Source organism: Scyliorhinus torazame, chromosome 10 (genome assembly GCF_047496885.1).
Source record: "Scyliorhinus torazame isolate Kashiwa2021f chromosome 10, sScyTor2.1, whole genome shotgun sequence".
In the NCBI taxonomy this organism is placed as follows: domain Eukaryota; kingdom Metazoa; phylum Chordata; class Chondrichthyes; order Carcharhiniformes; family Scyliorhinidae; genus Scyliorhinus; species Scyliorhinus torazame.
In genome coordinates, this window is record NC_092716.1 from 82,387,702 (window position 1) to 82,400,434 (window position 12,733).

Genomic DNA, 12,733 nt, shown 5'->3' on the forward strand with positions numbered 1-12,733 from the left:
GTCCTTCTGGTGACCATTCACTTCCGGTGACCATGTCTTTCTGGTGACCATGCTCTTCCGGTGACCATGCTCCTCTGGTGACCATGCTCTTCCGGTGACCATGTCCTTCTGGTGACCATGTCCTTCTGGTGACCATGCTCTTCTGGTGACCATGTCCTTCTGGTGACCATGCTCTTCTGGTGACCATGTCCTTCTGGTGACCATGCTCTTCCGGTGACCATGTCCTTCTGGTGACCATGTCCTTCTGATGACCATGCTCTTCCAGTGACCATGTCCTTCTGGTGCCCATGCTCTTCTGGAAACCATGTCCTTCTGGTGACCATGCTATTCCGGTGACCATGTCCTTCTGGTGACCATGCTCTTCCGGTGACCATGTCCTTCTGGTGACCATGCTCTTCTGGTGACCATGCTCTTCCGGTGACCATGCTCTTCTGGTGACCATGCTCTTCTGGTGACCATGTCCTTCTGGTGACCATGCTCTTCCAGTAACCATTTCCTTCTGGTGACCATGCTCTTCTGGAGACCATGTCCTTCTGGTGACCATGCTATTCCGGTGACCATGTCCTTCTGGTGACCATGCTCTTCCGGTGCCCATGTCCTTCTGGTGACCATGCTCTTCTGGTGACCATATCCTTCTGGTGACCATGCTTTTCTGGTGACCATGTCCTTCTGGTGACCATGCTCTTCCGGTGACCATGCTCTTCTGGTGACCATGCTCTTCTGGAGACCATGTCCTTCTGGTGACCTTGCTATTCCGGTGACCATGTCCTTCTGGTGACCATGCTCTTCCGGTGACCATGTCCTTCTGGTGACCATGCTCTTCTGGTGACCACGTCCTTCTGGTGACCATGCTTTTCTGGTGACCATGTCCTTCTGGTGACCATGCTCTTCTGGTGACCATGTTCTTCCGGTGACCATGCTCTTCTGGTGACCATGCTCTTCCGGTGACCATGCTCTTCTGGTGACCATGCTCTTCTGGTGACCATGTCCTTCTGGTGACCATGCTCTTCCGGTGACCATGCTCTTCTGGTGTCCATGCTCCTCTGGTGACCATGTTCCTCTGGTGACCATGCTCCTCTGGTGACCATGCTCTTCTGGTGACCATGCTCTTCTGGTGACCATGCTCTTCTGGTGCCTGTGCATCTTCATAACCCTCATGCCCCTAGCGTGGATATGCTTACCTACCTTCCCAAGGAAATAGAGGTTAAAACAGCAAGGAAGTCAAGGACCCCTTCAAGATTTGGACCAGCAAAAGGCAGATGAAGATGACTTTGAGAGTGGAAAGCAAAGGAGTAATCCTCAACCCTCCCTCCAGCCCTTCTGTTCGGGCAAGCCAGAGCTACCTTGTCTATGCTGGCCTGCTCAAGTTTGTTGCACCTGCGGCAAATCTAACCACATTGCAGCCAAATTCATTGCCGTCAACTGTAAGAAGTACAAGTAGGAAAATCATCATACAAAGGACTGCATGCATTATTAAGTGTTGCAATCTGTGTGGTGGGTTAGGCTCAAATGCCGCCTTGGTTACACACAGATAGTTTTGTGTGCCAGTGTTTAAAAATTCCAAAGTGTATTCGGGAGTTCACCTCACCTACAACCTTTTGTTGAATTTAGCTAGGATGAGCACAAGAGCCTTCACTTGAGGTGTGATTCAACAGTATTCCTAGACACTTTAAACAAAACAAGCTTTATTCTAAGAACTTAGTTAACATTTATATAAACACACAGCAAGAATTTTTATCAATTACAAACATAAAGATACCCCACAGCTACAGTAATCTATAACAATTAATGAATTCCCCCTTAACTGTTCCAATTCAAAATCAAAATCCCATAAACCAAAACCCCTATTCAAGGGCATGGCCCAGCACTCTGCATTCTCACTTGAATAAGACTGGCTTTTCCTGAGATTCTGACCCCGTCTCACCAGCAGGTTTAAACTCTTTCGGAAAGCAAACTATATCTAAAGCCACCACAAAGGTGATTTTTACTGGAGCAGATATTTAAAATGAAAATAGAGAGAGAGAGACACTTCTTTCTCCTGTCTGAGTCCACAGCAGTTAAAACTGAAAGCAAAAGCAAAAGCAGCTCACAGAGCCACAGCCCACACAATGACATCACTGAAGCCATGTGATAAGACAAAAACTTTCTTAAAGGGACACTCACATGACAATAGCAATAATGAGGCAGGGCAGATGGAGTAGCAAGCATAACCACCACAAAGGGTATCTGCAACCCTCTACCCACCAAGTTCTCCAGTGAGAAGAAAATAACTCCCAATAGGTCCACAGGAAAAGTTAATTGTTTTAAAATAGATCTTGCTTCTCAAAATGTTTTTTTTATTTTGTAAATTAATGAAAGAAAAACTGGGCAGATTCCTGTCACATTTTGTAATACTTACTGCCCCCAGACTGAACGTGCCTGAGTGCAGACATAGGAAAATCTTCCCATAAACCTATCTCATTGAACAAAGAGCTGGGTGAAGGAACTAGTGAATGGGCAAAATGGTAACAAGGACATAACACACAGTGTGCGAGTGTGAAGTAATAATAAGTGGCCTTTCCCCTTCTGTTGGATTAGGTTGTTCATTTTTAGATAGACAACCAATAAAAGAAGAGTTAAAGGAATAATACACACTTTCTCTGAAGTAAGCAAATCAGACTAAAGGAGACAAAACACTCTTGTGATTGGGAACATGTAATGAATACATTTTCCTACAAATCTTATCAGTTACCTGATGAAGCTGAACACAGGCTTTCAGCTTGAAAACTATGGTGGCTGGAGGCAAATCCCAGATAGTAACAGTCCCATGATTGGTAATGTATGACTTGCACGCAGTTATCATCTGATTTGTGACCTGAAATAATAATATTTCAAAACTCATTGGTCCCAATTGAATTTTGAATCAATCTTCAAAAGAAAGCCCCTGACATGCATGTCCCTTCATCTCTGAAATGTAGCCAAGGAAAATATAGACTGCTTAAGGTAATAGGTGGAATTTTCCAATCGTAGACTCTGGCCAAAAGGAGTGACCATTTGTGGACTGGAAACATGTTGATTGCTGGAGTGGATTTTGTCAAGGCTCATTGACTGAGCCGAGGCATTAGCATCTCATTTTTGGTTTCTCTGGCCAATCAGGAAGGGTGGGCAGAATGATGATGCATCTTTTCTGTCAGAGGAAGGATCTCTTATTAAAGAGACCAAGACATTACAGTTACCATGGATTTTTGTGGCTACAGTAACCACAGAAATAGAAAGGAGACCTGGGAAGGCTACTCTCTGGTCTCTCAATCTTATCAGGGAGATCTGTTGTGAGCTCCAGGAGGCTGCAATGAGGGAAGCTCTCCCAAAGATGAGAGGAAGTGGACAACCTCTCCTAGCAAACAGGAATGGATGAAAGTGGTTGAGGAAATCAGCTGCACAAGAGTAGATCTTCCAACTTGGAAACATGGAACTAAGAAGATCCAGGACCTCAGGTGGGATTACAGGTGAATGGCGCAACACCTTCGGGAACCAAGCCCCAAATTTAAAACTTCCCAGCATTCTCCTACACAACACAAATCAGAACAACACATAGAATCATGGAATTTACAGTGCAGAAGGAGGCCATCCGGCCCATCGGGTTTGCACCGGCCCTTGGAAAGAACACCCTACCCAAGCCCACACCTCCACCCTATCCCCATAACCCAGTAACCCCACCCAACCTTTTTGGACATGAAGGGCAATTTAGCATGGCCAATCCACCTAACCTGCACATCTTTGGACTGTGGGAGGAAACCGGAGCACCCGGAGGAAACCCACGCAAACACAGGGAGAACATGCAGTCTCCGCACAGATGATGACCCAAGCCGGGAATCAACCCTGGGACCCTGGAGCTGTGAAGCAACTGTGCGAACCACTGTTACCGTGTTGCCCCACATCTTGTGTGACACTCATTCCTCTCTCTGCAGACATCCCAATCTGAGCAACCAACACGAACACTCACTCTCATCCTATTTCCCTTTCACATCCATGCCTAACAGTCACCCTCTACAAATGTTGCCCTTTCCTCTCATCCACACACACTATGAACACCCACACCTCTATGTTTATTGGCCACTGACAATGCTTTCCCATTTGTTCCACTGGGAAGAATGTCTTTTTCCAGAATGAGGCTGCAAATATCAGTAGCAACCTGTTACCAGAGCCAGAGTCTCTGTGCTCTGATGACAAGAGAGTTGACCCTGGTGCCTGTACACACTGAGTTGAGGGTCTTCCTGTCTTTCAGCTGTCTTTCTGTATCCATCCCCACTACTGAGTAAAGTGGCATGCAGCTGAGAAGGCAGCTGGTGCTACTTCTGGTGCTAATGGTGTTGATGTTTCTGCTGCTTTAGCCCCTCAGAGGTGGAAGTTGGAGCTGCAAAGGTTGTTCCCGTGCTTAGGTAAGTGCTGGCAGTGGGGAAATACAGCTGAAGGTGAGTAATGGTTCAGACAGGTGAAGTGCCTTCCAAGATGCCGGCAGTCACCTGTCAAGCCGTGACCGCAATCATTCAGAGGATGCGCGCTTCAAACAGCAGCCTCTCACCTAGCCATGGCCAGAGCTCCTCAATTTCACTGATCAAAGTTTCCCCAGTTTCACGGAAGAAGCTCTCCCCACAATGTGCTTTCCTTAGTGATCCAGGCAAGTTGCTGACAGATCAGAAAACATGTACCCTTATTCTTAAATCCAGAATTGAGAGCTAATATAATTGGTTTTAAATATATTCATTTGTTTCCCCACAGATCCAAGGGAGTTCCTTGCTCGCCTCAGAACCCACACCAGTGAAATCAATGCCAATGTCACTTTTAGGGGATTTACCTTCTGACACACACCCAAATCACCCCTTCCCTGGGAAAGTTCCACCCAATATTTTCTCTTTACAAATTACGTATATCAATGTCTTCACTGCTGAAATCAGGCAATTGTATATTTTCTTCCAAAAGCTGTTTCCCCAGGAAGTTATTGGGAGATACAATAGAGCCGCTCAAAATTATAATGAAACAAATGAGGGGGAACATTTTCCATGGGGAGGACTGTTAGTAACCAGCGCAAACTGATCTTAAAAAGCAGAGGGGAGATGGGCACAATTTTTTGCTGCAGCGTCATTAAGATCTGCAGTACACTGCCTGAAAGATTCAATGGTGACTTTTAAATGGAAAATAATAAATATGTGAAAAGGAAACATTAGCAAATCCAAAGGGGACGAGTAGGGGACAGTGGGACTAATTAGATCGCTCTTTCAAAGAGCAAGCACAGGTACAACGAGCCAAATGGCCTCTTATATGTTTTATGGTTCTATGACTCCACATACAACTCGTGCTGAAGTAGACTGTCTGTTCAGTCAGTTTCTTAATTTACAGTGTAACCGTGGTAGCACCAGGTATTGCGGTACCTAAGTGGTGGATGACCATTGGTTAGACCCAAGAGTCTACCATTGGCTGTTGTACATAGCTCCGCCCTGAGAGGCGGAGTATAAGAACCGGTGCCATCCCAGCAGCCTTCACTTTCTGTATCGAAGCTGCTGGGGAAGAGTTCTAGCAGATTAAAGCCTTCAGTTATGAATCACTTGGTCTTGAGAGTAATTGATTGCGCATCAGTAACCTTACTGCCAGAAAAAAGGCAGATTAACCTTTCTGGCCTGACTTTTCCTTCACATGATTCCAGTTCTGACAAAGGATCACCACCCAAAACATAATTGAGTCTTTTCTCTTTTCAGAAGCTAACTGCACTGTTTTGCTATATTATTTCAGGTTTGGATCCTATTTCAAGGCACACATCACTGTACTCTAGTAGAATGAATAATCTCAGGCACAAATAGATTGGGCTTTATTATTCGCAACCACAACAATACTGGTATTATTACTGCAAAAAACACCAGCAAATATTGGCTTACCTTGGTAAACAAAGAAGTCATCTTTTCACATGTGTTGTAATATGTGGAAATTGTATGTATCATCCTTATGACATTCAGAAGGCCTGGAATGGCGTCCAGCATTCCAATCTGGAGTGAGGGGGAAAAGGCATGCATTAATCTCTGAATTGGCTTTCAATATTTCATATATGTGATCACCAACTTTTGAAACGCCATTATCGAAGAAAAAATAGAGACTTACAGGGTCATTGTTATAGAGAGGGTCACAAAATCGTTCCAACATGTAGAGGTACTTCACATTATCCTTGGCTTCATTAGATACATCTGTAATCCGTTTATCCAACTCCCTCCAAGTCTGCAACAGGAATTCAAAGGTGTCCAAACTAATTCACCAAGATTGTTGTGTAAAACAAACCATTTAATTCAAGGTGGTCTCAAAGTTGTTGAATATAATGTATGTATTTTAAGTTATATACATGTCCAAGAGATCAGCAGCAGTGTTGTGAGTCTCCAACTCTACAACCGAGTTGATGTTACTCTGCATTCAACAAGGTGTCTGAAACACTTCTACTGAAGAAATAGTGATGGATCAGAAGCAGTCCTGAAGAATTTTCTGATGTGCAATGTTTTGGTAAAAACATTAGTTGCACCCATCAATTTGTCACAGCAACAAACAATAATTGCATTAGCTGTTTGAGGGTCAAGCACTACAATCATTATAAAAATACTCAAACACTCAGGGGAACTCAATAGTGCTTCTATTCAATAACATGTTTTCTAACTTTATAGGATTTAAATGCTCCTATGAGCAAAACATTTCTTTCAGACCTTCAACAGCTTTGACTTAGCAGCTGTGATGATTCCAAGGATGGTTTTAACATCTGCCCGCTGGATTTCTTGACTCAGGTAATTGAACCTCGTCAGACGGCACTTCCAATATTCCAGCTCTGCTCGTGGTCCAATATCATCAGCCTCCTTCTGCAGCTGTTCACTTTCAGTCAATACCTGAGAGGAAGAGATTATTAGCACTTTCAAAGCACCTGCTGCAGATGATTGTTAACCTGGTGCTGTATTATTTTTCAGGAATCCTAATAGTCCAGTAGCGATGGCAGAATAAGAACTCAACTTTCAGTTGAAAGTAACTTTGCATATTAAATTATTTGTCCACTTTTCAGCTAATCACTATCTTGATTTCAGAACATTTCTAAATGTTCAGCCTCAGACTTGCACTCCTGATAGGAATACCTTTTTCCTCAACTGAGAATTCCCACACAGTGGTTGATAGGGCCCTCAACTGTGTCCGACCCGTGTCCCATACTTCTGCTCTCACCTCTTCCCCTCCGTCCCAGAACTGCAATAGGGCTCCCCTGATCCTCACTTTCCATCCCACCAGCTTCCACATTCAAAGGATCATATTTTGCCATTTCCATGACCTCCAGCATGATGGCACCACCAAAGACACCTTCTGATCCCCTCCCCTGTCAAGCATTCCAAAAGACAGTTACATAGGAACATAGGAATTAGGAGCAGATGTAGCCAATTCAGCCCTTCAAGCCTGCTCCGCCATTCAATCAGATCATGGCTGATCTCTTCCTAGTCTCAAATCCACCTCCCTAGCTGTTCCCCATATCCATTTAACTCGTTCTTTTATCAGAAATATATCTATCTCCTTCTTGAAACCATTTAATGACTCAGATTCCACCGCACTATGGGGCAGCAAGTTCCACAAATTCACCACTCTCTGCGAGAAGTAGTTCCTCCTCATCTCAGTTTTAAATCTACCACCTCTCAACCTACATCTGTAACCTTCATTCTGGATTGCCCCACAAGAAGGAACATTTGGATTAATGCTTACTTTGTCAATCTGTTTTAGTATTTAATATACCTCGATCAGATCCCCTCTCATTCTTCTAAACTCCAGCAAGTATAAGCCCAAAACTGTTTAAACTCTCCTCATACATCAACGCTTTCATCCCCGGAATCAAGCTGGTGAACCTCCTGTGAACTGCCTCCAATACCACCACACCCTTCCTCAAATAAGGAGACCACAACTGGACACAATACTCCAGATGTGGTCTCACCAACACCCTAGCTAATTGCAACAACATTTCTCTACTTTTATTCTCCAGTCCTTTTAAAATAAACGCTAAAATTCCATTTGCCTTTTTAATTACAAGCTGTACCTGCATACCGACTTTCTGCAATTCATGAACAAAGACAAAGTTTTTAAGATAAAGATCGATAGTTTTTTGAAGAATAAAGGGATTAAGGGTTATGGTGTTCAGGCCGGAAAGTGGAGCTGAGTCCACAAAAGATCAGCCATGATCTCATTGAATGGCGGAGCAGGCTCGAGGGACCAGATGGCCTACTCCTGCTCCTAGTTCTTATGTTTTTATGTTCTTATGACACCCAGATCTCTCTGCCCAGACACATTTTGAATCTGCTTTCCATTTTAAAAAAATTCAAAGACTCTGCTTCTACCAGAGCACAAAAGATTCAAGACATTTGAGAGAAAACATTTTGTCTCATCTCCGTTTTAAATGGGTGACCCCTTATTTTTAAGCAGAGACCTCCACTTCTAAATTATCTCACAAGAGGAAAAGCCTCTCCAGATCTACCCTGTCAAGACTCTCAGGATCTGATGTTTCAATCAAGTTGCCTCTTACTCTTCTAAACTGCAGTGGATACAAGCCTAGTTTACCTAACCTTTCCTCATAAGGCAACCCATCCATTCCAGGTATTAGTCTGGTAAACCTTCTCAGAACTGCTCATTTACATCCTTCCTTAAATGAGGTGATCAATACTGTCCACCAATGGTGGGCAACCTGCGGCCCGCAGGCTCCAAGCGACCCATCAAGGCTTTGAGTGTGGCCTGTGTGTTCATATGCCTGGGCACAGTTTTGGAGATAGTTAGCAATGCGACCTCCAACCAGCTGATGGCAGCAGACATCCTTCACATGACTTGAGATACCCGCCAGTTGGTAGTGGGACGTACAAGAGGATAGTCGCACCTCGAGTAGTTCCAGTAGAATTCACTGAATTCATTTAGTAGTTACTGTCTATATCGTAATCTGTTAGTTATCTTTCCACGTGTTTGTTAATAAATCATCTTTCTAGTTAAACAACTAGATGTTCTGTGTATCTCATTACAATGACCATATCACAGAACACAACAGCCTGTTAACTATTGTCCATGCACAGGCATTGCGCTGCTATGGCTCATGGCACCGGGATTGTGTTGCTAGCTTATGCTGGGATCGCGGTGCTTGTTCATGCTGGAATTGCACTACCAGTGCATTCTGGGTTCGCAGGTAGAGGGCAATTGTGCTGTTCACGACACCACATATCGTGTGGTTCACGACACCACATATCGTGTGGTAGGTTGCCCTTGCCTAATGGATTGCTTTGTGTTGAATAGGTGTGGTGAAGTAGGAGAACCAAGTGCAAATCAAAAATGCAGAGGATGAAGAATTAGCCAAAAAGAGAACAATGGCTGATAAGGGCAGAATAGTAAAAGAGAGTTGGGAGATGGCTTATTTTGTTATTGCAAAGAAAGGAAAACCATGGTGCTTAATTAGACAGCCAGGCAATGGAGTTGGGAATTCTGGAATTGGGACCTGCCTGCACTTTTAAAGGGCCCCCAGGTCAATCCGACTCAGGTGAAAAATCCAGGCTGTAGTTTTTAACTTTGCCTGGACATATGTAAGTATGTACATATTCTTACTAACACCTGTGTAAAAACAGCTGAACTCTGCCCAAATACTAAAAATTCCCATTCTTCACCTGCTCAATTTGCTTCATCCAAATTTTCAGGCTTTCTTCAGCTTGTTTCAACATTTCTGGAGAAGCTATTCTGAAATCGGACGGGCCTTTCAAGTTCCTCAGCTCTTCCAAGACACATTGCTCTAACCGAACCTGAAAGCAGCAAAACAAAATAAGTGTCCCCCTAAGTTGTCCATGACATTATCAGGAATTCCAGAAGGTGAATCGCTAAACTGAGTACTCAGCATAATCCGGTGATACGCAATAGTTTATTCACCAGGTAAGAGTGGCTATTTTATTAATTCCCAGGATGTAGGTATTGCTGGGAAAGCCAGCATTTATAGCTGATCCCGAATTATTCTTGAGAAGGTGGTAATGACTTGCTCAGTCATTTCAGGAGGCAGTTAGGAATCAATCTCATTGCTATGGATTTGGAGTCACAAATGGATCAAAGCCGATAACGGTGGCTGATTCCCTTGCCTAAAGGACAGATTGAACAGATTTTAACAAAAGGAAATAATTGGCAATTTACTGGTGACCATTACTGATACTGGCTTTTCATTTCAATTTATTAATTTATTTAATTGAATTTAAATTCCCCAGGTGCCACGGTAGGATTTAAACTTGTGCCTCTGGATCATTAGTCCAGACCGCTGGATTACTAATTAACTAACAACCACTAAACTACCATACCGCATTTATGTAGTAGCTTTAGTTAGCATTTGTGGAGAGAACCATAGACAATTACAACACAGAATATGGCCATTTAGCCAAAGTCCTATTCCCTCCCCAAACCTGTGCATCATACTCTCCTTCAAATATTTATTCATTCAAATCATATAGGCAATGATAACTATATCACCCATTCCCTGAAGCATTAGTTCATCAACCGTGTATTTTTTTAACATCACCGCCTCCTTCTCCCCTCTGCACCCACCTCTCCCCACATTCCTTCTCTCTCCTCGAGTATGCGTTTCTTCTCTTCCTGTTCCTAACCCTTCACCCTTTCCTTTCCTTTGCCTGACCACATGTCTCCTCCTCTCTCATTTGCAATTTATAATTGAAACTGCCAGTGGAAACTTTCAAGATAGCAACTTGCATTGCTGCATTCATTTTTCCTCTAAAGCCAGAGCAGTCGACAGAAATTTTAGCACAGGTTAGACTTTGTACCTCCTTGGCCAGATTCTGTTGCGCTGTAGAGAGGGCACTGACAAACCCATCTAGAGAATTGAGAAATCCCTGTCGAACTGTCATGGATTCAGGTCTGTTCAGCGCTCCCCATCCTTGGTTCATTTTTTTCAGTACTGGTATAAATGCATCACTCAACAACTGTTCAACAGATTTCAACAACCCAATCCTTCCAACATCCAAAACGCTGAAACTTACTTCCTAGAAATTAGAAAATATATTTTACTTAAACAAAAAAGACAACATTCAATTTCACAAAAAACCCCCACTATTTCTGTGCCGTTTTAGTAAAGATATATCACTGTTCAGATAGCCTTACCTGATATATAAAGAAAGAATGAAATGAGAGAGAGGGACTTGGGATATATATATAGATCCAAGTTATTATTTAAGGCAGGAAGATAATGATTGAAGGAGCTGGACAGTGAAATGAGTCAACCATATGGGGAAAAGAAGAATGAGGAAGGCATATAGAATGGAATACAAGCAGAAGGAGAAAGAGGGAGATAGAATTAGATAGTGAGAGAAGAGCAGAAAAACTACTACACGGAGAAAGAGAGAGACAAATCTTATTTTTCTCTTTAACCCCAGACAAGGCTACATGTGATCAGCGTACATTCTAAAGTTATGAAATAAAAAGATAAAATCAAAGCAGCTTACAGCATATTACAGAGAATTGAAGCCTTGTGTTTTGAGTCACAAGCAGAATTAGGTAATGATAGACATCAATTCAGACGAGACGCTGAGAAGCAGTGAACCGATGCTTTAATAAGCTAAATATGTGCCAACCTGTCGCTCCTCCTGCACTACAGGGCTGACCCAGGTCAACAGGCTTTATACCTCCACAGCTGGGCGGAGACACAGGCGGAGCCAACAGCACCACCAATAATAACATTCCAACAGTACAACAGCAACAACCAATAACAGAACAGCAATAACAATAAGTATATACAACAGTGGAAATAACAATACTAATAGAACAGTAGAACATATATACAAGAGCCTTACATAGCCATACGTGGCTCACCACATTCACCCCCCGTTAAATAAAAGTCCGGCGGGGGTGAAAGGGATAAGTTCAGTCTCACAGGAGGATGAATTGTTCGCTGCGAATTGTTCGCTGGACACTGGCGCCAAAATCCTCGGCTCCGGGAGCACATCGTCCGCACAACAGGGTCCCACATAGGGTGATGACGCAGAGGCAGGGCTAAAGGACCCTGTGGGAGATGTTGGTGAAGGTGTAGGTGGGGAAGTGGCTGGGGAGGTGGCTGGGAGGGTTAGTGGTGATAATGGGCGCAGGGGTACCCGCGGGAGCCAGGTCCCGGAGAGAGACTGTGTCCTGTCGTCCATCGTGATGTGCCACATACGCGTACTGAGGGGTCGCGTGAAGAAGCTGAACCCGCTCGACCAGGGGATCGGCCTTATGGCTCCTCACGTGTTTCTGGAGGAGGACCGGCCCAGGTTTTGTTAACCAGGCCGGGAGCGAGACCTCGGAGATCGACGTCCTGGGAAAGACAAATAGACAGTTGTGAGGGGTCTCGTTTGTGGCAGTACACAGAAGCGACCGGATGGAGTGGAGCGCGTCAGGGAGGACCTCCTGCCAGCGGGAGACTGGGAGACTTCTAGACCGTAGGGCCAGAAGGACGGCCTTCCAGACCGTAGCATTCTCCCTCTCCACCTGCCCGTTCCCCCGGGGGTTGTAGCTGGTAGTCCTGCTCGAGGCGACACCCTTACTGAGCAGGTACTGACGCAGCTCCTCGCTCATAAGAGGAGCCCCGATCGCTATTTATACAGGCGGGGAAACCAAACAGGGAGAAAATGCTGCGCAGGGCCTTGGTGACAGTGGCAGAGGACATATCAGGACAAGGGATTGCAAACGGGACGTGGGAGTACTC

General features: G+C 44.3%; 1 protein-coding gene across 1 annotated transcript in view; it reads right to left on the reverse strand.

The window, feature by feature from the left end:
• The window catches only part of LOC140430228 (dynein axonemal heavy chain 5-like), a 502,949-nt gene that overhangs the window by 436,413 nt on the left and 53,803 nt on the right, over positions 1 to 12,733 (reverse strand). Inside the window, exons 5-10 of the mRNA XM_072517658.1 lie at positions 10,821 to 11,039; positions 9,672 to 9,803; positions 6,717 to 6,893; positions 6,130 to 6,243; positions 5,910 to 6,017; positions 2,732 to 2,854 (exon numbers count right to left, since the gene is read on the reverse strand). Of these exons, the coding sequence (XP_072373759.1) occupies positions 2,732 to 2,854; positions 5,910 to 6,017; positions 6,130 to 6,243; positions 6,717 to 6,893; positions 9,672 to 9,803; positions 10,821 to 11,039 (873 nt within the window). The remainder of the gene's footprint in view (positions 1 to 2,731; positions 2,855 to 5,909; positions 6,018 to 6,129; positions 6,244 to 6,716; positions 6,894 to 9,671; positions 9,804 to 10,820; positions 11,040 to 12,733) is intronic.